A 26,504-nucleotide genomic window follows, 5' to 3' on the forward strand; every position below is an offset into this window, starting at 1 on the left:
GAAATTTTCTTAAGTTCCTATAATAATATGTCGCAACAGAGGAAACATTTATCGCTAAAAAACAAAAAGTGTATAATCGCCGAAAGTGAACAGTATGTATATAACATCAAGAAAACAAAATATTTAATCTTGTCATTTTACCTCTAATACATGCTTCACAAAATTTTACTTTGTTTAATTTAACATTCTCCAGGCCCTGAACCATGTTATTATTAACAAGTTTTCTTAGTTTTTCGTCACAAATGTGTTTTATTCTTTTATGCCATAATTGTGTACCATTATAGAAAGTTTCAACATTTTTCAATTTTATTATTGAGCTTAAATGAGATTTCATATAACCTATTTCTATAACCTAAGCCCACTAAATTATTTACGTTATACAAAGATACTTCGCTGATCAAAAATTACTGAATATAGGTTACGCCTTAATTTTGGTACAAAAGATGCATTTTTAATGGTACATTCTACCTCATTATTTCCTACTTGACTTAAAACTTTAATGTTTTCTACACCTATTGCCTGCATATAATCATTCTTTTTAGCTACTACATAGGATTTATTGTTTACTAAGTGATCTGTGCATCCTGACTCTTTATTTCTACATACCTCAGAATCTAATTTAACATGATCGGTTAAAAAACATACATTATTTTCCTGAATGTTACTGTTGTCTCCCATATCTATGTAATTTCCTTGGTTTGAAGATCTCTGTCTTGATTGGTGACCACTACCTCCTCTCTGGCCTCTAAAACTCCTACCTCTGAAACTTCCTCTCATTTGAATAATTCCTTTGTATCCTTTATTAAATCCTCTCATAAGTGCTCTATTATATGTCTCTGCATTCACTCTACAATCCTTTTGCATATGTCCTGTCTATGTCTACGGTTTTCATGAAAAAAAACTGCTGGTTTTTCTTATTTTGCAGTACTGGATGAAGATGCCTTCTTTCTTTTTACTTCTGCTCAAACTTTTTTCTTTGCCATTTCAACTGTTAACTCTTTTGAATCTAAATTTTCTAGAATTGCAATAACTGTTTCGAAGAATGGTGGCATAGAGAGTAGTAAGTTACATACTAACTCTATGTCACTGATTTCCGCTCCTGTTACTTTCCATTATTTCGTTACATTATTGAACTCACTAAAAAACTGCTCCAGATCATTGACTTCTTTTAATTTCATAGATAGATAGACATTAATTTCTTTCTTAAAATCATTTGTCAAGGTTGTCCTCTTTTTTCATATTGTTCTTGCAAAGCATGCCACATATTATAAGCTGTTGGTTTATCTCGAATAGCCTCTAATTGATTGTCATCTATACATTGTACAATTATTGACCTGCAAGCTCTATATTTCTATTTCGCTACTAACTTTTGTGACTCTTTTTTATAATTATTCTCCGTAGTAATCCATTGTTCTCCATAGTAATCCATTGTTCAACTTCTTTTTCATCCAAAATAACTTTAATTCTATATTTCTATGTAGAATAATTGGACCAATTCAATGGAAAAAGTTCAATATTAAATGTATTATTTACTGTACTTGCCATATTTTATTTATATAGAGTTTTATAAGCCCATAACCTGTCGGATTGTAAAATCTCTCAAACTCTCAAACTTATTGTTCCTTAGCTTTATTTTATACTCAATATTAATACATACTACTTAGAAATTGCACATTTTTACCATGTGCTTCGGTACCATAACCTATTCTTCTTAACCTGCATTTCTAATCATCTTTCATTCTGATTCACTCAATGACACAAAAAGGATTATGGAAAATATTACACTTTACCAAAAGTACCAACAAAAATCTTAAAATAAACAAAAGCAGTGAATTATATAGACACACTTTATTGATAAGTCTCACAATAGCGGATGATAAATAACCATTGTTAAGGACTGAGAAATAATTTAACATAACAATAACTATGAGTGATTCTATATTAATCTAAAGTTTATTATCTAATTTTCTAAATTCTTTTATAACATGTAGAATCTTCTTAATAGCAAGATCTATATCTTCATCTGTATGTTCCCAATGAGTAACCAGTCGTATGAATCCTCTTCCCATTATCCTAACACTGACTTTGACTGGATCATCATCTTTAACTTCAGCCAACCGGCGAATAAATTCTACAGGCGATCGTGTGGGGTGACTGTATTTAAACATGATTATATTTGTTTCTATTATGTTCAGATTCACCGAAATCATTGGTGACTGTAACTCATATATAGCTAAAAGAAAAATAAAAAAAAATAGATAATATTGTTAAATAGTAAATAATAAAGTAGTAATAATAAAGTATAATATATCGTGTAGCTAACTATTTTAAGCTTTTAACTTAATTAATAATATTATTCTTTTTAAGGGGATATATTCTCGCCGCAGTAAAATGAGTGTCATTCAAATAAACTAACGTGTAACAATTCTTTGAGTGTATAATTTTCCCGAAATTTAATTCTCTGAACAGCGACGTTGTTGCCAGTTGCCGATGCCACATACTGGAACTTATGATCGGTCAACAATAAATATTTCAGAGACAATTTCGAGACATTTTTTTAAATAACCCTTCATTGGTGTGGTGGTATATGACGGGCTCCACACATGCAAAACACTGTATTTTTTACAAAAACATCCTAGGTCCGTTAGATCCCAATAAATTTAATGAGGATGAGTTTGCTTCTGCCAATCCAGCAAAGGAAATTATAGTAGATGCCGTTTCTCCACCAGGGGCTCCTACAACGGCTGTACAACAAAATACATTTACTGACGAGTCTTCCTCTTCTTCTTTTTCTTTTTATGTAGACATTACTCTGTTTGACAATGTACCTCCAGTAAGTTTTCGTTCTATCGTTTTCATGGTCTACCTATTGATCGTCTTCCTATTGTGGAACCGTCTCTTGCCGTCTTTACTACTCTATTTGTTATCATTCGGCTTATATGATCGTTCCATTCTACTCTTCTATTTCTTACCCAGTTCTTGATGTTCTCCACCTTGCATCTACGTCGTATATCTGTACTTCTAGCTCTGTCCCATAGTGTCTTACCATAAATTTTTCTAAGTGTTTTCTCCATATTGTTTCATTCAGGCAACCTGCGGCTCCGTTTGCTCTATTCACTTGATTTTCCACTTCAGCTCTGAGTTTTCCGTGGCTAGATAATGTGATGCCTAGATATTTAAACTCCATCACTTGTTCTATTACCTAACCTTCCAGCTCAAATTTCCATCTTAGTAAATTTGCTGTTATAACCACGCATTTTGTTTGAAAAAATTAACATGTTAAATTTTCTGGTGGTTGAGAGAGTAGTATTGCGTCGTCTACATAGCAGATTATTTTAAGTTGTTTTTCTCCCATTTTTCCAACTTCAATAGAGTCAGTTAGTTCATCTTCTAGTTTTACTTTTATTATGTTGTTTTGATAAATATTTTTGATCGTTTTGATTATTCCTAGAGGTATCTCTCTTGCGTACAATAAGTGGATAACGTCCCTTAATTTGACCCGGTCAAATGCCATTTTAAGGTCCACCAAACATAGATATGCCGGTTTTTTGTATTCTAATGATTTCTCTTGCACTTGCCTCATTATAAATATAGCGTCGGTGCTTGATCTTCCCGACCTAAAACCTTGTTGTTCTTCTGCTAGTGTTATAATTTCATTTAGATTATTTTTGATTGATACATTATGTTTAGGTGTTTAACTTTATTATCAAATTCGAGTCTGTTTTTACTTATTACATGTCTAGTTAGGTTTTTTGATTAATAAGTTTTGTTTAAGTGTTTAACTTTATTACCAAGTTTCATAAATAAATAGTAGCGAAGTCCAAAATGCGTTTTTATTACATTTACCAGAGCTGTTAGGATAGTATTAATAATAACCGGTTAATATAATTAAAAAGGCATTATTAATCACATTGACCAACTGCTAAGGTTATTATTAATATTTACCGGTTAATATTAATACAGACCGGACTTATCACATTAACCTTAACATATAGATATATACATGATCTATACTTGATCCTAGCAACACCACCAGATAAGATTTTGAGCAAATTATCAGTCTTCAATAGCGTTGATCCTCACCTTTAATTTACATGTGAATTGGAGGTTGATAATAGCATAACGTTTTTGGATATGCAAATCATACGCACACATAGTAACACATTGGGCACTACGTGGTACAGGAAAGAAATGGCGAGCAACCGGTTCTTAAACTACCACTCTACACACTCAATGAGATACAAACCTAACCTTATACAAGCTCTTAGCTTTAGAGTACACACGTTGACCCATACGCGGTACAAGAGGGAATCTTTGGATTTACTCAAATCCATTCTCATTGATAACTCTTACCCCATATCCATCATCAACAGATATCTTTTCTCTAAAAGCTATGGTTATTCTATTTCGGAACCACCTAACGGTGCAATACTAGCCTCCATATCCAATAGCATACAGACGAACAATTCCCCGTTAACCCCAAAACCAGCCACAAAATATGCTTCTCTTCCCTATTTCCCACAAATTACGAACAAGCTTACTAAACTATTCAAAAACTTACCTACCCGTCAAAATATCCCTAAAAAATACCAAAACCATTGGAAAGTTATTTTCTAAGTCTAAAACTCCACTAAGCTCGTTAGAGCACACTAATGTTGTCTATCAGATACCCCGTTCTGAATGCAACTCCTGCTACATTGGCCAGACCAGTCGGTCGCTTCTAGGGCGTATAACTTCACATAAAAGTGATATTAGACATTCCGAACCCTCTAGTGCCCTTGCACAATACGCCATTCCCACCAAACATCACATTGACTTCACAAATATCAAAATACTGGCGAAATTATGTTCGCATAAATTAACATAAAAAAAATATATCAAATATTTCCGCCATACAAATCCACCCGTCCAACTAATCATTCAGTGACCCCCGTAGAAGTTCATAATTGTCTCAAACCTTAACAGGGATTGGAATTTAGTGACATAGGGCCCTTAAATTTTCGACATCGCGTCACGTCGATAACATAACAGTCAAGATCCCTAGCCTTGCCGTTGTTAATATAACATTTCAAAATTGACAATTACATTTTTTGATATATTTTAGAATCAATCAATGTTTTCAAAAGTTAAATTAAAAAAATTAATATACAATTACTTTAATTGGGAATCTTCCGGCGTTCTGTGTTTCTGTGTTTTTGCTGATTTATTTAATAGATTAATTTTTGATGTTTCTTCACAATAATAACATCTTAATGCTACAGATCTTTTAAAGGTAAGATCATTTACTTAATTGTTTTTCATATAGATGTATCGCTTATAATACTCTTTTAGATGAACTGATGATGCCCAATGAACATTGGGCGAAACGTCTTCAATAAATAGATAAAGTAGCACAACTCTTGTCTTTTTTATCTCCAAATTGACCGAAAATATCCCATTCACTTACGAGTGCACATATATATATATATAAAAATCATTTGAAAAAAAAAAAAAAAAAAAAAAAAAATATATATATATATATATATATATATATATATATATATATATATATATATATATATATATATATATATATATATATATATATATAGATCCGTTTAAAACGTTCTCCTACACGTTCTTCAGACATTCTCTGTACAAATAAGAAATTATAATTACATAAATATTTTTACATTTATCCATTCACGAACATGTATTTCCTAAAAGTCTCCCATCAGATCTTCCTCTCGCATCCCTTCCAGGACCTTGAAACTCTTAATCTTCTAACGATATTAACCTATAATCTCTTATTTTAGTATCAATTGGTATCCTACCTAGACTTCTACTAATATATTCATTTTTAAATTTATCCTCTTTTATCATACTACTCGCCCATCTAAGCATTCCCAATTTTAATTTTCTATTTTAACTGAAAATTAACAACAATTTTAGTTTAAAATAACTTTATTTTTACGTTTCGATTTCAACTTCGAAAATCGTTCTGGTGTTTTGAGTAAATTGAATTAAGATCTTCTTTAATTTCGTCCATTCAGCTCTAATTACACTACATGCATTTTGATATATTCTCTCTCATAATCTTCACAGTTGGTCAAATGGTTATGTAAATTTCATCTAATCCGATTACAAATCTTACTTTCTTTGGCTATTTTATATATTTTTGCTCTAGTTTTCACCCTCAGGTGTCCAATTCATAGTACAGATTTTAGACGCATCTACTTTATCTGTTGCTACTAATATTTTTACTACAAATTTCGTCTTTGGCTATAAATATGTATTCGACATACTTCTTTGCCAGTCTTTATAAATTTTTCATTTGCCTTTTATTTTTTTCTAGTATTTTTTTTTTGACCACCACTAGATGAAAAGAAGAAAAATAGACACCACTGAAATGTTCTGTTGGAGAAGAATGCTACAAATTCTGTGGACCGACCACAAGACAAATATTTCAATTTTAAATGAACTAAAAGTCAGCAAACGGCTATCCAGCAAAGTCTGGAGATACTGGAAATCTGGAAATCCGGCAAATCTGGAAATACTTATTATCCAAGAAGAAGTAGAAGGCTGAAGATCACGAGGAAGATCTCCAACAAGATTCAGGAGGATCGATCAAATTAAAAGCATATGCAAAAGACCTATGCATGAGTTAAAAAAAATGGCCAGACTACACTCCCTCCGGGGGGTCAGGATTGAGGAGAGAGAAAGATGTTATAATTTTCCAATGCTTTTCCTAATTTATATTTTCTTTGTTTTTCTAAAAAAATTTTCTTTCTTTGTGTTCTCTATTATATAGTGCTACTGCTAGTTTCAGCGTATCATCTCCAGTATCATAATATATCTAATTTCAAAACCTAGTCCTTCATGTACCGCTTTATATATGTGGTTGAGCCTAATATTTATTACAAAGAAAAATGTTTAAATTTAAGAACATTTCTGCCTGATGTACTGGTGGACATCTGTGAGCGCCAAGCAAATCCTCTACCCCAACCGACTCAGATATTTCCTTATCCGAGACTTCTCGACTTCAGCCCTTTAGCTGCAAGCCAAAAATCGCCATAACACTCATAATATTTTCAGTAAGCATTCAACTCTAGACTAATTTAGTTCAAACAAATTATTTTTCAAGACCGATCCACAGTCAACCTTGTTTACTTGGTGCTTATGCTACACGTACTGCTTAAAAGAATAAGTATTTTTCTTCTTCTTTATGTTCCTCTCCTATCGGAGATTGGATATCATAAAGAGTATTTTATTTTTTTTACAACAACTGTTCTAAACAACTAGTTTGTTGTGGAGCAAAACAAAATAGGGAATTATCACATACATTTAAATTATGTGAGTTCTTTAATTCAACAACGAGTGGATTTACTTCTGGAAGAAACGATTTACTAAGAAGATAGAACACTATTCAAGCAGCCGTTAACTAACAGTTCGCTGGTTTTTTACAGTCCTCAAGCGAATTTACGACTATACAAACAGAGGTAGAGGTTGAACAATCCTCTTTTGCATTGTCCCACATATGCATAAAAATGACTCCTATTATTACTCCCTCCTCTATTAGAATACCCTTATGTCTATTTCCTAATTGATCATAGAAAGTATTTCTTTCATTCTCACCCAGTCAAGGTTGAGGCACATACACACAGGCTACATTCAGCATTTTTCTATCAAGTACAAATTTCATTAACATTATCCTATCACTCGTTCTTTTTGAGTTTTTGCAAAGTTCTATTTCATTTCTCTATAAGAAATTATACCAATTCAACCCCTAGTGTTACGACGTTTTCCTAAATACCACGACTTTTCCTCCATTGTCCCTTCTACTTTGTCTCCTGAATGCAAGTAATGTGTAACCTCCTTCTTTTAAGCGCATCCATAAACTCCATTCTCTTACCTGATAGATTTCTATGATTCCAAGACCTTATCCTGACTTTTTTTAACCTTCAACGGTTTTCCCTTGAAAGCCTCTTTTTTGTTTTCATCCGGAACATTTACTTTGGGAGATTCCATCACTTTAGCGTAGTTTTGTTATGTTCGATGGTGTGTTCGAGTGGGTATTATTTTGAACAACGAGTGGAAGGAACATCTTGTAAAGGTAACTGAATTCAAGCAATACCAACGTAAACATCATATGTGCTTATATCCCACAGGAGGGTGCGAAGAACAGGAAAAAGAAGAATTTTGGAGTGCCCTTGATTGCGAGATACTAGAGATTCCTGGAGACGAAAAGTGTTTTATTGGAGGTGATTTAATGGGACATTATGGTAGAGAAAGAGGGTGAATAGAAAGAGTTCATGGAGGTTTGGGGATGAGAATAAGAAATAATGAAGGAAATAGTTGATTGACTTCAGCGGCATGGAGTGTGTCTTAGATTAATACATTCTTAATGAAGAGTGAAGGTCAGTATATTACCTATAGCCGCGGGGGAAGAGAAAGTCAGATAGATTGTGTGATGTGTAGAAGAATCCAGCTAAAAGAGGTTACTAAAGAGTGATAAAGTTTGAGTGCATAGCTAATCAACACTGACCGGTGATAGTGGATATATAGATAAAGGTGACGCGAAAAGGAAAGCAAGTGAACACAAGAAAGTAAAGCGGTGGAAGTTAAGAGTAGAGTGCTGGAAGCGTTTGAGGAAAAAGATACGGTAAATGACTGGTGGGACCCAACAGCAAAGTTGTGGTACGAGTGGGAGAGAAAGTGCTAGGAAAAACATCTCTAGTGTCTCTATGAGACAAAGAAACTTGGTGGTGGAACGATAAAGTGCGGCAGAAAGTTACGGAGAAGAAAGAGGCTAGAAAGAAATATGACAAGTATAAAAAAGAGGAAGATAAGGATATATACAAGGTAGCAAAGATGTAAGCAAAGCGCGTTGTGGCTATTGCTAAGGAAAGATCGTCTACACAGCTGTGTGAAAAGTTGGAAACAACCAAGGGGGTGAAAAGGTTATACAGCATTGCTAAAGCAATGGAAAAGTCATCAAAGGACTTGACTTACGTGCGACAGATTAAGGGTGTGTATGGAAAAGTGTCAAGAATTGATGTTGAAATAAAGCAAAGATGGTATGAGTACTTTGTAAAGTTGCTAAACGAATAACATCAGAGAAGAGATAGAGAATGCGGAATCCCAAATAAGAATGTAATACCGTGGATAGCGAGAGATAAGGTTGTCGAAGCGTTAAATAGGATGAAGAATCGTAAGGCGGTAGGACCTAATGAAATACCTGTGGTGGTTTGGATGGCTCTAGGAGAGGAAGGTGTTGATGTTTTGTGGCAAATAATAAGTAGTATATATAAGGACGAAAGGATGCATGGAGAAAGAATGAGATGGAATTTGGTCACTTCAGACATAGAAATGAAAACTATGTAGGACGAATGATAGAGACCAATGTTAAAAGTTGATGGAAAGAGAGGTAGAGTAAAACCGAAGAGGAGATGGAAGGACTGTGTGACACCTTTGGTGAAGAAGACACGATTTACATAAATGAATGGCGAAGAACAGTAACGGTCAGCAACTTCTAAAAAGCGAAAAGCTGAGGAGGAAGAAGAAGAAAGTCAGATGTGGGAAAGATTGATAAATTTCATGTAAAAGTAGGATTGCTTCGGGCTCCGCGCTTAGTCCTTATTTATTCTCATTAGTGTTGGATCAGATAACAAAAACTACAAGGTAACATTCTTTGGTGCATAATGCATGCTAATGGTGTAGTGTTGGTAGAAAATACTGAAAAGGAAAATGGAGATGCATGAAGTAGAGTTAGGGCAGGATAGATGAAGTGGAAGGAAGCGAATGTTGTGTTTGTGTGATAGAGATTCCAATGAAATTAAAAGAAACATTCTACGATGAAACTTCCATAAGTACAACTATGATATACGGAACTGAATGTTGGGCAGTTAAAAAGAATGAGGAACAACGAATGCAGGTGGCGACAATGAAAATGCTTTGATGGACAAGTGGAGTATAAAAAGAATAAAATTAAGAATGAATATATTAGAAGAAGTCTAGAGGTGGCACCCATTGATTCCAAGAGTTAAGAGAGCATAGGTTAAGATGGCTCAGGCATGTTCAACGTCACGACGATAACCACTTAAGACGAAAAATTGCTGATTTTTAAATTCCTAAAAGAAATAGGAGAAGGACAAAGAAGATCTGGAGCAAGACACTTAAACAGGACATGTCGGTAAAGGGAATTTATATTGGTATGAACCAAGACAGAAATTTTGTAGAATATTATTATTAACAAAATTCTAATGTAATTTCTTTAAATGAATTATCTTTAGGATTGAAATGAGAAATCAAAATATATTATTAAATTATATATTAAAATAATTATAAATAAACCTAAGATATAAATTAGATAATAAAAATAAAATATAAATTAATAAAAATAAAATAAAACTTAAAATATTAAATACAAATATAAAAACATAAAATAATAAAACTGTTAGTATACACAATACGCACATAAATAAAAACCTAATACTAGAGAAGGACAAAGCAATTAAAAGTTTAAACAAACTAAGAGTGTTTACTATTCCACCAATCAATGTAAAAGTTTATGTGTAGAGTATAGACATTGTGTGAGAACTCATTACTTCTAAATACCACTCTATTTATTGATATATTAATGTAGATATCACCTAATACGTAACCAAAGCTTTTCTAACATGTTTAAAAAGAGTAAGAGCATATTTTTTAAGAACTCAGTTTTCTTTGTAATGATCCAGATGGTGTTTAGATGTCTAAATTCTCATATTTGTCGTTCTATACTCTTAAATGTTATGATGGAAAATATGACATACTTGAAACTAAACTGAAAACTTATATAGAGAGCTATCTTTGACACAATTTTACTCTACGTCTTCTTAGTCAGTAAAATAACTTTTCTCTTTAACAACATTCTTTTATTATTATTAAAATTACTAACTCAAAATGCCTACAAAGTCAGTTTAAAGTGAAAATATCTTTTACATCTACGAATATTCTACTCAGTATACATTTGTCTTGAAAGTATCTACCCCAGTTATACACATTTTTCTAAAATTTCAAAAGAATTTATAACAACCATAAATACTATCACAGCACATCTCTCGTAGTTTTTTTTTAGATCCAAAACCCTAACTGAGACTTTAAAAAATTATCCAGTATCAAATAAAAGATTAAGTTCAAAACATTATGGAATAAAACAAGAACGAATGGTGTACATATCTGTAATCAAAGGAGTGTTATCTTTATCAAAATATCGACATAATTAGAGTAAATAATTTAGTGTTCATAAGTATTCAGGAATAAAATTTGTGAAAAATATTTGGAAAGAAAAAATCTCAAAGTATATTTTATAATTAAAAGTTATTTGAAAGGACAGTACACACATGAAGATAGTATTTTATGTCCCAAAGTGTTTTAAGAGTATTCAATAACAAGTATAAAAAAAGCAGATACAATAGAAGAGTCAGGGAAACGGAGAAGTAGATGTTTTGAATACATAGGAGTGTGTTATGTTGTGTTAAGTTGTAAATCTACCTTAATATTTGTAAACCTACCTTAACATTAGTGACATGTCAAGTAGAAGAAGAAGCCCGGGAGTGGAAGAGAAGGACAGACATTGACAGTCGACAGACTGGTCTTATGGCTCTTTAGAGATAATTATTTATTAGTATTAGTTTGTCTTATAATAAATAAAATATACAGTCGTCTCTTATAACAAAAAGCCCGTAGAGAAGAACAGAGTAAAAAAAGCAAATGAATTGAAAACAAGACACTAGTTACAACAAATATATAACACATGCCCAAGACAGAAATCCGGTAAAGCTTGGGATCATACCACCGTCTTTCGGGCAGAAGTTGCCGTTATACAAGCTGTACCATGAAACTAATAGGTTGGCAAGTTGGCAAAAAATAACGACTTAATCTTGATCTACTCGATAGTCGCTCTAAAAGCTATCAGTTCTATGCAGATTAACTGTGAGACTATTTTTACCTTGACACTAGCCTGGGTTCCAGGGTTCAAATGCTACGTGGGCAAGGAGAAGGCTGATAAATTGGCGCGAGAAGGTGCTTGTGCAGCGATAATTGGCCCGAAATCCTGCTTTGTACCAATGACCACCAGGACAAAGACAGACTAAAAAAGTCATTAAGGGACATAAAGCCAAATTCACTGCCGACTTACTGACGGATAAGCGAAACACTGTCAGGTCAGTGTGATAGTGGGACAGCTGGCTGGACACTGAAGGCTCAATAAACATTTGAGTCGTATGGAATTAATGGAAGAGGAGACTTGTCAGTTCTCTCTAGAAAAAGATGAAACCGATCTGCACTTTTTATATTAGTGTGAAAGTTTCACAATGCTGCAGTATCTAGAACTCAAATAAAAACAACCAAAAACATTAGTCTATAAATTAGAAATCTCATTAAGAGGATAGGACTGGATGAAGAGTTTTACGTGATAAAGGGAAGCAGATTAGATATGTAAAGGTTGCAGTGTGTCAGGCTGAGAGCCGCTCTATTTGCAGATACAACAAAACAATTACAAAAATTAAGTAGCTTAAGTTCTGTAGAACAAACAGAGTATAGAAAGACTTTAGATGGAACACAGTAATACAATATTTAGACTACTATCACATAAGAAAACATTAGATATACTAGGAAAGGTTTAAGTCCCTGAGATGCATAAGTGCAAAAAAAAGAAAAGCAGCAATAAAATTATTCACTAGAAGAAAACAGCGTCTAAAAATTTGCATAAATATTTGAACTTGTCGATTATAGGATCTGAATTTACCGAGCAATTATTATGAGCAGCATGGGGTACTTTTAACTTTCATTGTTTTTTACCGAAATATTCGAAATTCTTAATCTAGCTGATATTTAACATCATACTCTCTTATGACCAAACGGATCTTTTCTATGGCAAGCGCTATATCTTCGTCTGTGATCTCGTGATAGGTGACGAATCTGACGCAGTCGTTTTTCAAAGAGGAACATCTGACACTTGCCCTTACTTCGTCCCCTGCTACTACGTTTTGCAATCGGCGCTGGAACTCTTTTATGTCGATCTTTGTTCGATCAATGTATACCAAAATAATATTGGTCTGAACCTTGGTCAGTTGCACTTTAAACAAGTTGGATCTCATGTGATGTACAGCTGAAAATTGAAAAAGGTTTCAATCGTGCTGACGTCATTAGTTAGTTAATTCTCCCAATAAAAAAATGCATTTTTCCTAAAACTATTACATAAATAGAACTTTTTATTAGTGTTTCGCCCAAAAATAAATTAAGATGATTCTCGATTGAAAGAATTCACATTTTTAATTAAAGTCTTACACTCTATACATTCATATCAGAGATGATAGATCGATAGACAGTGTTTTCTTATACCGTTGTCAGAAAAAATGACTCAAAGAATAATATGCAATAAAGTACAGTAAAAAATTATTAACTATTTGTCTCTGACATACCGCTTGTGTATCCATAACATGTCAACTATTTTTTCACAATAATAGTACCTTCATAATATTATTTCTTTAACCGTGTCATTTCTGAAACTTTCTCGAAATCCAGAGTGATCTGATTGCTTCCAGTTCAGCAGCTTCTAATATTTTTTTATATTTCTCTGCTGGTGTTTAATTCTCTGATCTATACAATAAACTACTATTCATATATATTAAATATTCCTTTCTTTGTAATGTTTTTATTTCATATAATGCCATTGAGACAGGATATTGTTTTTTTTTTCAGGATATTTTTAGATGAGTAAAGATTTACTCCCAGATCGTTATAGTTGTGGCAGTTTGTTGTTTTATCACTATTTCAAGCATACAAGAAGCCAGGCCTAACTTGATGTTACTCTTTCTTGCGTTAAAATTACGCAATATAATGGTAAGATCCTGCGTTTTAGTGGATTTTAAAATATTGTCTATGTCTTCGTAGAAACTAGGATCTACAAAGGGCTGTAAAGCCAGAATGATGATAATGATGATGTATCCAGGTGTATGGATGTATATATTTATGATTAAAGAAGTCACTGGTGGTATTCAAGTTAATGATTTGACAGAATTGTACAAATCTATTACTATTATCATTCGTTGGTTCTCTTCCAAATAGACCTACTATATTAGTGTTAAGTAATTTTCTGATTCGGCTGTTGAAGTCATCTATTAGAACAATATCTCTAGAGTGTTTAATTTAATTAACAGTTTATTAGCGATTAATTCAACCTCCGGTGGGCATAAATTGCTATTAGAATGATTAAGATAAGCGATATTGTCATTGACTGTTTCATTGTTTCGGTAACTGTCACCACATTAAGTTTTTTATTTCAGGTAAAATAATGTTGACTTTGCATTTTACTATCTATATATTTTCTGTAGTTATTATCGATCCGTTCATCCGAGAATTTGATTTTAGCTAGCCTACTGCTACAGCATCAGAACCATTGGTCGGCCCAGGTCGATAGGCGTCTTTGGAGACAAATCCCGAAACAGGTCGATTTTTATTTTTAAATATTTTGATTTTTTTGGCATATTTATCATACTTAACATGTTTTCAACTGAAATTTAGGTAAATGAGATTACTACTAATGCATATAAGAATTTCGGATTCACAAAATACAAGCATATTCCTGTTGTTTTCTCATTTTTCTGGGTATATATCCTTCCCCATTTCCATTGCTTCCAATATACTATACGTCTCTCGGTCTAGTTTCTTAAGAGTTGTTTTGTTGTTACTTGTTTATTTACTTGTTACTATTTCAAAAGACTATTTGACTCATAAGGCAACAAGTTAAAAGCATTTGTGTTAGTCTACGCAATTAGTAAGCAGTGAAAAGACAAGTCGATCTAGCAATTAAAGGGTAAGTAAAAGCCACATTTAAATCATAATAGTGTATAAAGAATATATATTTACCTCTTGCAATTTTAAAAGCATGGTCGTGATCAATCTTCAATCTGTCTATCATAGTATCCAGAGCTACCAATCCAGCTGCCGCCAGTATTCCAGCTTGTCTCCAACCACCTCCTAGTACCTTTCGGATACGGCGAGCCCTTTAAGTAAAAAAATTGCCTTTTAGTTTTAGACATCCACCAAGTAAATTATCTATAGTTTAATATCATATCAAAATTTTAATGTTTGCAATGTGTTAACTACAAACAAAAGGAAGTCCCTTCTTGAGGAAGAACAAAGAGGATTCCGAAAAGGTCGCTCATACATAGACGCTGTATTCACGGTTTAATATATAATCAAAAACCGACGTGAATATAACCTAGAAATTCATACCATATTTGCAGCTTTTACAACAACTTTCGATATAGTAATAATTTTTCAAGAAGTACGACAACGATGCTGATTATCTCCAATACTTTTGAATATATATTTATTTTATTATACTTAAACCAAAGCACGCTAGGAAATTAGGCTCAATGCAAGAATCTCAATTAATACTCTGCTTTTCGCTGACGATCAAGCAGTTCATGCAGCATCCGAAGATGATCTATAAAAAACCATACACCTTTTATACCTTGATGCCAAAAAGTACAACTGTGAAATTTTCAAAACTTCAAACTTTCATTTTATAAGTTCCCGAAGAGTTTTTATCCATAATTTTATTGTGGCCCATTGTTTTTTAATTGTTAATTTCGCGCCGTGCCGTTTCACGGGATCGCTATATACAATACAGACTTATACAAGTGTTGGAATAAAGTATGGAACCAACTAATATCAAAAAATATGTCAAAAAGACGCGATTTATGAAACTTTGCCTGCACGTATAATGACACATAATGCATCTGACGCCATATTTTTTACTACTACTCTACTTCCGGTTTAACCGGAAATACACTCAACTTATTTAATTTAAATGGGATACCTGTATATTTTTGTAAATTTTAAAAGAACTTCTTACATACCTAATTCGTACATATCAAGTTTGGTGGAAAAGCAGCAATAAATCACTTTACAGTTAAAAAATAGGTAAAATGTGACCAATATGCGGTTCACCACCGAAAGAGCCGCCCAGGCTCCGTTACGCCCATATATGGGCTTTAGTACGCTTCAGTACTGTAATAAAAAAGAAATTGGTCCAAGTGGACAAATTTATACTACCTCACTTGGGAGGTTGAAGTGTAAAAACGATTTTTGACCTTCATTTTCTGTTGGCAACATGTAATTTTATTATAAGGGGACTATTTCAAGAAAGACTGTGCAAAAATATGCAATGTGAATATTTTCCTACCTAGTGCAAATATACTACCCGGACTATTAGGATGTTACACATCATACGGTTTTGAACGTGCGACACAATAAGAAGAATGTTAGGTGATAAACGCAGAAAGATAGTCAATTATTAAAGTTTTATATGGCAATGACCAAACCAACACTTCTGTATTCTTGCGAAAAGTGGGCAATAAAACAGAAATACATGTCGTGAAAATTTCTAAGAAGCGTCAAGAGGTGTACAAAATTATATTAGATAAGAAACACTGAAATCAGGAAAGACCTTGGTATATTTTTAATAGAAGAAAAAATCCACCACTACTATAAAACTGGTACTCCCATGTACATAGAATGAGTAAAGACCACATACTAAAAATAGCAATAAAATACCACATACATGAGCAGTTAAACCCAAACAGGTCATAAGGATTAATCTGCCAAGAAGACGTCGGCAGTAAATAAAAGGTCAAAAAATAACAGACCAAATGACATAGAGGAGTAAGAATTCATTTTTTTCCCAGAGATTAAGGGTTATAGTAAGAATAGTTAATCTGTTAGCATTTTTAACATTAATAAGAACGGCATAATAATAGAACGGTCATGGTATGTAACTAGACTAAAAGAGCTTTTGACAGATTCCAGCATGAAAAACTTATTACTATCTTAAAAAAAAATAACATAGACAGCAACAATTTACCAATTTTATATTATATCTTTATCAAAACTAGACACCGGGGCGTTAGAGCCGAAGAGAAACTGGCAGAAGAAATAAATAGAGGAGTTTGACAAGCATACATACTTTCTCCATTCTTATTCCACGCCTGCAGCGAAATCATATTTCAGGAAAGTCATAAAAGAAAGTATTTTATTCAACAGAGGTAACATCAAACATGTTTTGCTACAGATTTGTAAAATTTCTATCGATTTATTAATTTTTTAATTGTTTTTATACCTTCAAAAATTAAAAAATTATACTGAGTTATAAAAACTAAAAACATGGTTACCAAAACGTATATATATTTAAAAAGTACAAAAGCACCGAGAATGTCCCATCTGTATATTATATCGTCCAGACGGCCATAGCTCAGCGGCAAGATACTGGCTACTGGCATTTTCATTTCCTAAAGAATGATACAAGCCGTTCACTGTGCTTAGGAGAGCACGTAAAGCCGTCGGTCCTCTTGGGCTAGTGTGCATCGACACTAGCTACTTAAAACACAAGCGTCTATTCATACCTTGTTACAATTCGTCTTCGATGCTCGCGCATCCATGTAATGTCAAATATTTTATTAGGTTATACCAAAGAATATAGACGCTAAGCGTCTATTGGCGATGTCAACGAACTATAGGGGGCGCTTTGACAGATGATCAGCTGATCACGCACGTAGGAAAACAAAACAGAGCTTCCATAATCTTTGTAGGTGAATCATTGTTGTGTGTAAAAATTATCTGTATTTATTATTTTTTGTTAATGCAATGGCAAATAAAGAAATTGAAGTTAGTCTGCTCGATATTTTGAAATATATAGGAGACACAAAAAGACCTTTAAAAGAAGGCGAGGCCTTGTTAAAGGCTGACCACGTTTTGTTGTGTGGCAAATATAATATGATATATTATTTCCTAAATACATATAAATAAAACACTTGGTTGTTTTTATATCACTATTATTCCAAAATGGTACAATTTTTTTATGTTTGATTAGCATAAAAAACAAGCAATATTACGATTTGTTTACTGATCGAATAATAAGTAATTTATTTCTAATCTAAACTAACTCACTTTTTCTAATCTAAAGTCTTACTTAGCAGTTTGTCTTTAGTTACTATTATGACATTTAATATATTTACATAATATTGTAAATGTCCTAATAGTAACTAAATTATACAATATTATATTTACATTTTACTACTGATAACTTCTGTACAATAGGAGAACTTAACTTTAATATGAACATTGGTAAAACAAATATTAATACATTTAAGACTAGTTACATTAATTACAACAAATTAAGAAACTAAAATTGTGACACTTCAAAATAAAATAAAAGAATGTACTTATGAAAAAAAAACGAAGGAATGTCATGTACGATCTTGTAGATTTTTGTCACGAGGAAAAAAGTGCATACTTATTCTTTCCGATCGATAATTACTGCATTGCGGTGCAGAACAATACTTTTTAACATTTTGTTACCTTATTGTGCTTTATTTAATAATATTTAAAATGTTTATAACTATGTCATGTGTGTATAAATAAATACAAAATGTTTTGTTATCCTACGTGCACTAGTTCAAATTTTTACCGCACCGTGCCGCCTCTTTCGTTTGACATCGCCAATATTCTTTGGTTATACCATTGTTTAGTTATACTTACCAGATTTGATTTGTTAATATTTTGAAATTACAGGCTACTTAATGATTTCATTCGTTTAAATCAGAGTTAGAACGATAATGATAGAAAATATGCGATTAAAAATATTGCCTAGATTTTACTAGAAAAGTTCAATTGCGATTTCCGCAATTTTTGATATTACATTTTTACATTGTTTTTTTAAAAAATGTTTCCTATGGTTTTGTGTTCGATTTTTTGTCGCCGACTTGGGAACTCATGAAAATAAAATTGCAATTGTTCTAACATGAACTCAGCTTATTGTGCCCTCTGTACGGTGCAAATATTTAAAATTTAAATTAAGACCGACTACTACTATATTCTATCTCTTTGGTTAAAATTTTAAACTGAAATTCTAAACTAAATTCTTAACTTTACTTTAACAATAAAGTTTATTAAAATTAAACTTTAACAATAAATTTTAATTACAATAATTACAAAACACAAAAACGAATTATAAATCATATATCAGAACCTTATCTAGGAATAAATCCTATGAACAACAAACCTCTGACAGGCATAACCTAATAAAATATTTGACATTACATGGATGCGCGAGCATCGAAGACGAATTGTAATAAGGTATGAATAGACGCTTGTCTTAAAACAGAGTTAAAGAGAATCTGTTCGAAAGGATCTCCCCGGCAAAAATGTCATACGATATTATTATTATCGTCCAGACGCACGGCAGCACAAGCGCCCGCACTATCAAAACTGCTTAATTGACAACTAAAAATCAATGTTTTTTGCAAAACAGTGCAAAATACTTATCGGGAACTGATATAACACGGTTTGAAAAATCGTCATTTTTCGTTTTTTTCAGTTTTAAATTATTTATATCTCGAAAACGATCAACTTTAGAGAAAAATTAGAAGCAACCTTTTGTATTCAGAATGCTCCAAAAAAAACGTAAAAAAGTTTGTACGAGCCAAAAAAAAAAAATAATTTTTACAATTTATTTAACAAAATTGTTTAAATCAATTAGGACCACTTTTCGCAAGGGCGACCTCGTAAACCTTATTCTGGGGTATCTCGTGAGTGAGAGTATGCAAAAAATCTCATGAGACTATTTTTCCGAATCAACCCGAACTTTTCGCGCTTTGAGAGTACCTTAACATTGTTCTGAAGCTATTTTCTTGTAGCATCAAACAAACTTATTTTAAAGTAAAAATTTTATCAAGTAAAATACTCATGAACATGAAAACCTTTTTAACAAGATCAGACCTTAGTCTAGAGCTCAGAATTCGAATGATCAGATGTTACGTTTTCTCTGTTTTCTGTATGGCTCTGAAAGTTAGACAATGGACTCTGAAACAGAAAAAAAATAGATGCCTTTGAAATGTATATATACAGACGGATGCTGAGAATTCCATGGATACAAAATGGTGAGGTACTTCGGAGCATGAGTAACAAAAAGAATTACTCAGCATAATCAAAGAGAGAAAAATACAAACACTTGGGTCATGTGTTGAGAGGTGAAAGATATGAATTACTCAAAATCATATTGGAAGGTAAAGTGCAGGGCAAAATATTAGTTGGAAGAGGCCAGAACTCGTGGCTGAAAGACCTGAGGAGATGGTTTGACCGCTCCTCCTCAGAAATCTTTCGTGCAGCAGTTTCCAAAGCTACAATTGCCATTTAGATCGCCAACCTTCGAAAGGAGACGACGTAAGAAGAAAAAAGTTAAACTGTGGCTTATTCACAATAAAAAATAGTAAATTGAGAGTATCTGGCTAACACATGCACTCTCCCCTGAAAAATATTATTAAAATTTATAACAAGGATAATAATTTACAGCGGTTTTGTACTTTCTAATGTACAAAAAATTGTTAAAATAAATAGATAAAGTTTGTAAATCGATGATTGTAAAAAAAATCGTAATACAAAAAAAAATTAATTAATAATAAAATTATTTTATTAAATTTTAAAATAGAAAATATACAGAAAACAGTAAAAAGATCTAGTCTACAGTACCTCCTACTGTACCACTTTTTTGAACTATATAACCTTTATTTCGTCTGTCTATTATTCTAGGTCTCTCTATCTCATTTAAGCACTCATCAGTTTTTGAATAAAGCTTCTATAACAAATAACCCATAAGAAATTCGGTCAAGTCAGACTTTTAAAAAACTGGACTAAAATTTAAGGACTTGAGTACTTCATTGTGTACGAAATAAAAGATAGCCTAATAACCTTCCAAAAATAGAAACTCTATGTGATGCAAATTGGTTTTAGATATTAAGGGCATGTCGATAATGGAACTAAAATAGATGTATTTGTAAGTTTGCGATAAAATAAGTTTATTATTAAACCATACCGATATCACCTGATACGACAAAAAGTATTTAAAACGCAACAATTAAGTTTTTTGCGACATATTTTAATCAAAAAAGTTGTGCAAAATTTGAATATTTTTTACTATTGATATTGAATTATTTCCAATTTCGTAATTATTGTGTATTTTTAAAACATAACATTGCCGAATCATTGTGACGTTTCAGTATCAGTGATAAAATCCTTTTGACATTAAAGACAATGATGTCAGAATTGTATTTGGTCAACAGTAAATTTCAATATCAGGATTTTATTGCCAAATAAAATCTAAAATAATCTAAAATATTTTAGAACTATAACAATTTGAAAAAAAAAAGAAACAATTTACTGTAATTAGCTATTAATATAGGTAGATCAGGTGGAAAGATTATATATATATACTAAATTATTATACAAATTATACCTGCAAAAATAGAACGGGGGTTAGACAAGGAGACTCAATGTCACCTAAACTTTTTAATACGGTGCTATAACATGCTTTTAAGAATTTGGATTGGATGACAAATGGAATAAAAATAGATGGAGAATATCTAAACAACTTACGTTTCGCCGATGATATACTTATAATAGCTGACGATCTAGGTATGGCAAGAGAGATGGTACAGGAACTCGTTGTGGCTACAGAAAGTGTAGGTTTAAATATAAATATCTCGAAAACAAAAAACCATGACCAATTTGGTACCCAACCAGAACATCAGTATTGGTGGGAAAGAAATAAAACTCGTAGATAGATATAAATACCTGGGACATGAAATTATTATTGGCAGGGATAACCAGACTCATGAACCGAAGAGAAGAATCGGCCTAGGGTGGGCAGCATTTGGAAAACTGAGAGAGAAACTTTTAAAAGTGAGCTGCCCACATGCCTAAAGAGAAAGGTATTTGATCAGTGCGTCCTCCCAGTCTTGACGTACGGAGCAGAACACTTACCTTAACAAAAGCAGCAGCTACCAAACTGAGAGTCACGCAGAGAAGAATGGAGCGGTCCATGTTAGGAATAACCCTGCGAGACAGAATAACCAACGAAGACATCAGGAGGAGAACCGGTATGACTGACATCATCGAGAAGATAGCCAGACTAAAATGGAGATGGGCAGGACACATAGCCAGAATGACAGATGGGCGATGGACAAAGAGGTTATTGGAATGGAGGCCAAGGGAAGACAAGAGAAGCGTCGGTCGGCCACCTACAAGATGGACTGACGATTTAAGAAGACTCAATAAAAACTGGATGAGAGCGGCGCAAAATAGACGGGGTTGGAAACATGAGGACGAGGCCTATGTTCAGCAGTGGACTCTGGATGATAGGCTGGATGATAGGTGAAAAGAACAAAGGACGAAAGAACTAACCAAACGATACAAATTGTGTATAGCAAAAAGTAACATTAGGAATAAAGTTAGTATAATGACTGATAGACAAATAAAAGATAAGTAGAAGTTGTAAGAACGATGATGTACTTAAAGTAAAATTTGTACTTAATAAAAAAGTGTTGAATGTTGCCTGTGTGTATGCTCCTCAAGTGGGCCTGCATGAGATTTAAAGGAAAGCTTTCTATGATTAATTTGCAGACATACTGAGTCATAATCATAGAAATAATACGATTTTTCTTGTTGCTTATCTGCCTCAGAGTGACCATTCTTCCATTTACGGGGTTAAATTTTGTTATGTTATTCGACAATTTTTTATTTATATAAAATACAACTCCATTATGCCTTGTTTCTCTTCCTCGCTATAGAAAAATGTTTATTCTTTCTTGGTTTTGTTGGTTTCTTGGTTATTTCTTCTGCTTTTTTCCCATCTTACTTTTTGTGGGGCAGCGATGTCTATTTTATAGTTGTTTAGTTTTCTTGCGACTTCTTCGATTTTCCAATGCGGATAGATAGAATGTTACTAATTTTATTACGTGAAGAAAATATTTTGTTACGTCAAGAAAATAATATAAAAGCGAAAAGAAAATAATAAACCTAAGTGCCAAAAGTTAAAAGATCTTTCGTAATTCTCTAAAAATAATTATTTTCAATTAGGCAATTAATGTATATTATTACAAAAGGATGATATTTATTTAATTTTTTTTAGATATCATTATTGGGTACAACAATACTAATATAATAATAATATTTGCCAAAACAATATCTTTTTATTGCCACATAATGAGACGTCAGAACAAGTCATAGCAACAGCTGATTTTAGTATTTTTATTACATTTATTGCAAATTGTTTTTGACTTCTTAAACGACCTTATTTTAAATATAATTAACAAATAAATTTGCCCATTCATTATTTAATAGGTTTTATTTACATTTTTTATCTCAATTTGGTATATTCATAATTACAACGTCATACTTAAAGGGTACATTATTTACGCAGGTTGGTAAATCATAATATTATATAATGCTGAAGCTAAATATTTTCAAAGAAGTATGTGAAATACTTTAAATAGTACCGAACGTAAAAACACATTAAAGTATCTATCAAACATAATATGATTTACCAGTTCAATCCATAGCAAAATCAGTTTTGCATCGAATATTCTCTATGTATGCATGATTGGGCCCAATCTACACTCTCGAATTTATTCAGCATTACTGGATATCTTTTAGTCTTTTACTATTGCTTTAAATGAAAAAATTGGTTTATTCATGATTATTATATATAAAAGTAAAAAAATACGTAACAAAACTACACAGAATTCGATCTTTTATTATCGAATTGCGCCAAATGTAGGCACCTTAGAATTGCTGGCTACAGTATTGTCCGATTCAATTTTTCCTATGTTTTCCTTGTTCTCACGAGTTTGTCGCGTATCCAATAGATGGCGACAGAAAGAAAAGAGTAATAGTCAGAGGGCTAGCCGCCACTACCGACCCAAAAACAATACAAGAGAAACTACAAAGACAGGGTGTTGAAGCAACACGAGTGATAAATATCATCTCAAAAAAGGAAGATAAAAAGCCTCTTCCTATGTTTTTGGTCACAATCCGTGAGGAAGATGACCAAAAAATCAAAACCCTAACAAATATCTGCTATATGAAAATTCATGTAGAAGATGAAATAAAAAATAATAGAGAAACCATGCAGTGCTACAACTGCCAGGGATATTACCACAGCACCAAGGCGTGTCATTGTGGAGCAAAGTGTGTTAAATGCGGCAAAAGTCACAACACTCATGCGAACTTCAAGTACTGAGACTTACAGAACACATCACCAAAGGCTTTAATGAAAAGTTGTACACAGCAACTGCGTTCCTCGACGTGAGTAAAGCGTTCGATAGGGTATGGCATCTGGGTCTGCTCTACAAAATGAGTAACCTAGGTTACAGTGAGGCGATGACATGTCTTCTTGCGTCATACCTGGCCAACAGAAGGTTCAGAGTTAAGATAGGACCAACACTATCTGAGCTCGGGACTCTGGAGGCAGGTGTGCCTCAGGGGGCGGTCCTGTCGCCTTACATGTACACTATCTTTCAAATAAGACTCAAGGCTTGACATAACTTACACTTCCACACATTAATCACTATAGCTGGCCGTTTTATTTATTACATATTGCATATTACATATTTACAATAGATGCCATTTTGTGCTCAATCTCCTCCTTAAATCCACAATGATATCGAGAAATACAAAAATAAAACTCTACAAAACAATAATACGCCCAGTCCTAACATATGGTTCACAGACCTGGACTTTATCAAAAAGTAATGAAAACATGTTAGGATGTTCCAAAAGAAAAGTACTAAGGCGAATCTATGGAGCAGTGAATGACAATAGAGTGTGGAGAAGACGATACAACTTCGAACTTTATAGAATATACTAGGAACCAGATATCGTAAAACATATTAAGATATAACGTCTGAGGTGGATAGGGAATGTAATGGAGATGAAGCAAAATGACCTGCTATAAAAACGCGCCTTCATAGACCCATTGGTCAGAGAAGAAGAGGAAGATCCAGAACAAGGTTCCTTGATAATATTGACGAAGACATGAGAAATATGGGAATACGTGCTTGGATGAGGAAGGCGATGGATAGAGACGACTGGAGAGAAATTCTTGGGGACGCTAGGACACACGCAGGATTGTAAAGCCAGAATGATGATGATATCGTACACTATTAAGCTTCTAATTATTATTAAATTTATATCAGTATCATTCGCAATATCTGTACCATTTCTCACAAATTTTTCAGAATTAAATATTGTAGTTTGTAGTTTAAAAAAATATATTACATTACTTCACACACAATTCTAAAAAAATATTCAAGAAAAATCAAATACCGGAAACTCACAAAGATACAAGCAAGATATATAGAATGAGAAAATGTGCTCACAAGATTTAATAAATTTAATTAGCTAAAAGCCAAATATTGAAATGAATATACGTCAAACTTATCTATTAAAGTTAATAGTCAATGTTTAATTCAAACGTAATAATTTATTAATTTCGACTTTCAGTCTATAGATCGTCCTTAAAATGCAAATAGGTACCCTAATCAATATATTATATTTTCTGTCGATAACGGCGGTAAATAAATTCTTTAGAATGTTTAACCAACGAGTATAGCGTCATGTTCTTTGATTTAACTATACCTAACTAGATTATAAAGTAAACGACCTTCAAAAGTAATTATTGTATCAAATATGTTCATTTTTGTATTTTTACACTTATTTAGAATGGCTCTGATACATCTTCAAACAGCTGCCATTCCAATATCTTTTTTTTTGTAAAAGTTTTACTTTAATTTAATAATTGCTCTTCCAAATAACTACTTTAACATCACAAAATAATTAGTTATAAAAAAACAAACCTTATTATTAATATACCACGTGATACACTATTTGTAAGCAAAATAACTGCTTTGATAAGATAGGTAAAACGTGACTAGCAGTAGGAAAAAATTTCATATATTCCCAATTAAAACTTATGGGAAAACAGTCAAATTATGGAATTTGGTTGTTTTGTAAATTTTATGGAAATTGGTATTTTTGTGAAGTCAGCTGCCACAATCACTAAAGATTAGAATGTTATGTATACCAGTATACCTAAACAATTTGTTAGCAAATGAATAAAGAATAAACTATTTCCAAAATATATTTACATTGTAACAATTTACACACACGCCGGTGCATCTGTACCTACACGTTTTATAAAAGTTACAAGAAGTTTTATAGAAAATCTTCATGCAGTTTCAGAATCTGTTTATGCAAATATTAAATTAATATATAAATTGACACAAAACGTTCCGACTGTATGTCTGTTAAACACTATCATATAGAAATTGGACAAAATATCAAAGAAAACAGTAAATGCCTTTAGGAGTAGAACTATAATAGAATATAAACAGTAGGTATTCTGAATATAATTAGAAAAATACTGTCGTTTATCTAAACTGCAATAAAAGTTTACATATGCTACATTTTTTTCTGTCTATGATGTAGAATATCTTAATTACATAATGCCATCATTTTGTATTGGTCTCTAATTTGATAATTTCCATTTAAATTGGTAGGTAACTGGTTATATTTCGGCTCTCACCACTCCTTTTCCGGTCTGCTAATTTGTATTAATTTATGTTTTTTACCTATTTCGTACC

At 32.5% G+C, this 26,504-nt stretch overlaps 1 protein-coding gene across 2 annotated transcripts in view; it reads right to left on the reverse strand.

Moving 5' to 3' along the window:
• Positions 1-1,829: 1,829 nt before the first annotated feature.
• The window catches only part of LOC140440033 (uncharacterized), a 71,335-nt gene continuing 46,660 nt past the window's right edge, over positions 1,830-26,504 (reverse strand). Inside the window, exons 5-6 of one of the 2 annotated variants that reach the window (XM_072530275.1) lie at positions 14,893-15,029; positions 1,830-2,233 (exon numbers count right to left, since the gene is read on the reverse strand). In XM_072530275.1, the coding sequence (XP_072386376.1) occupies positions 1,947-2,233; positions 14,893-15,029 (424 nt within the window). In that variant the 3' untranslated portion in view covers positions 1,830-1,946. Of the gene's footprint in view, positions 2,234-10,873; positions 13,133-14,892; positions 15,030-26,504 lie in introns of those variants that run through there. The other variant, XM_072530274.1, reaches the window with a different exon arrangement.

This window comes from Diabrotica undecimpunctata, chromosome 4 (assembly GCF_040954645.1).
Source record: "Diabrotica undecimpunctata isolate CICGRU chromosome 4, icDiaUnde3, whole genome shotgun sequence".
Lineage (NCBI taxonomy): Eukaryota > Metazoa > Arthropoda > Insecta > Coleoptera > Chrysomelidae > Diabrotica > Diabrotica undecimpunctata.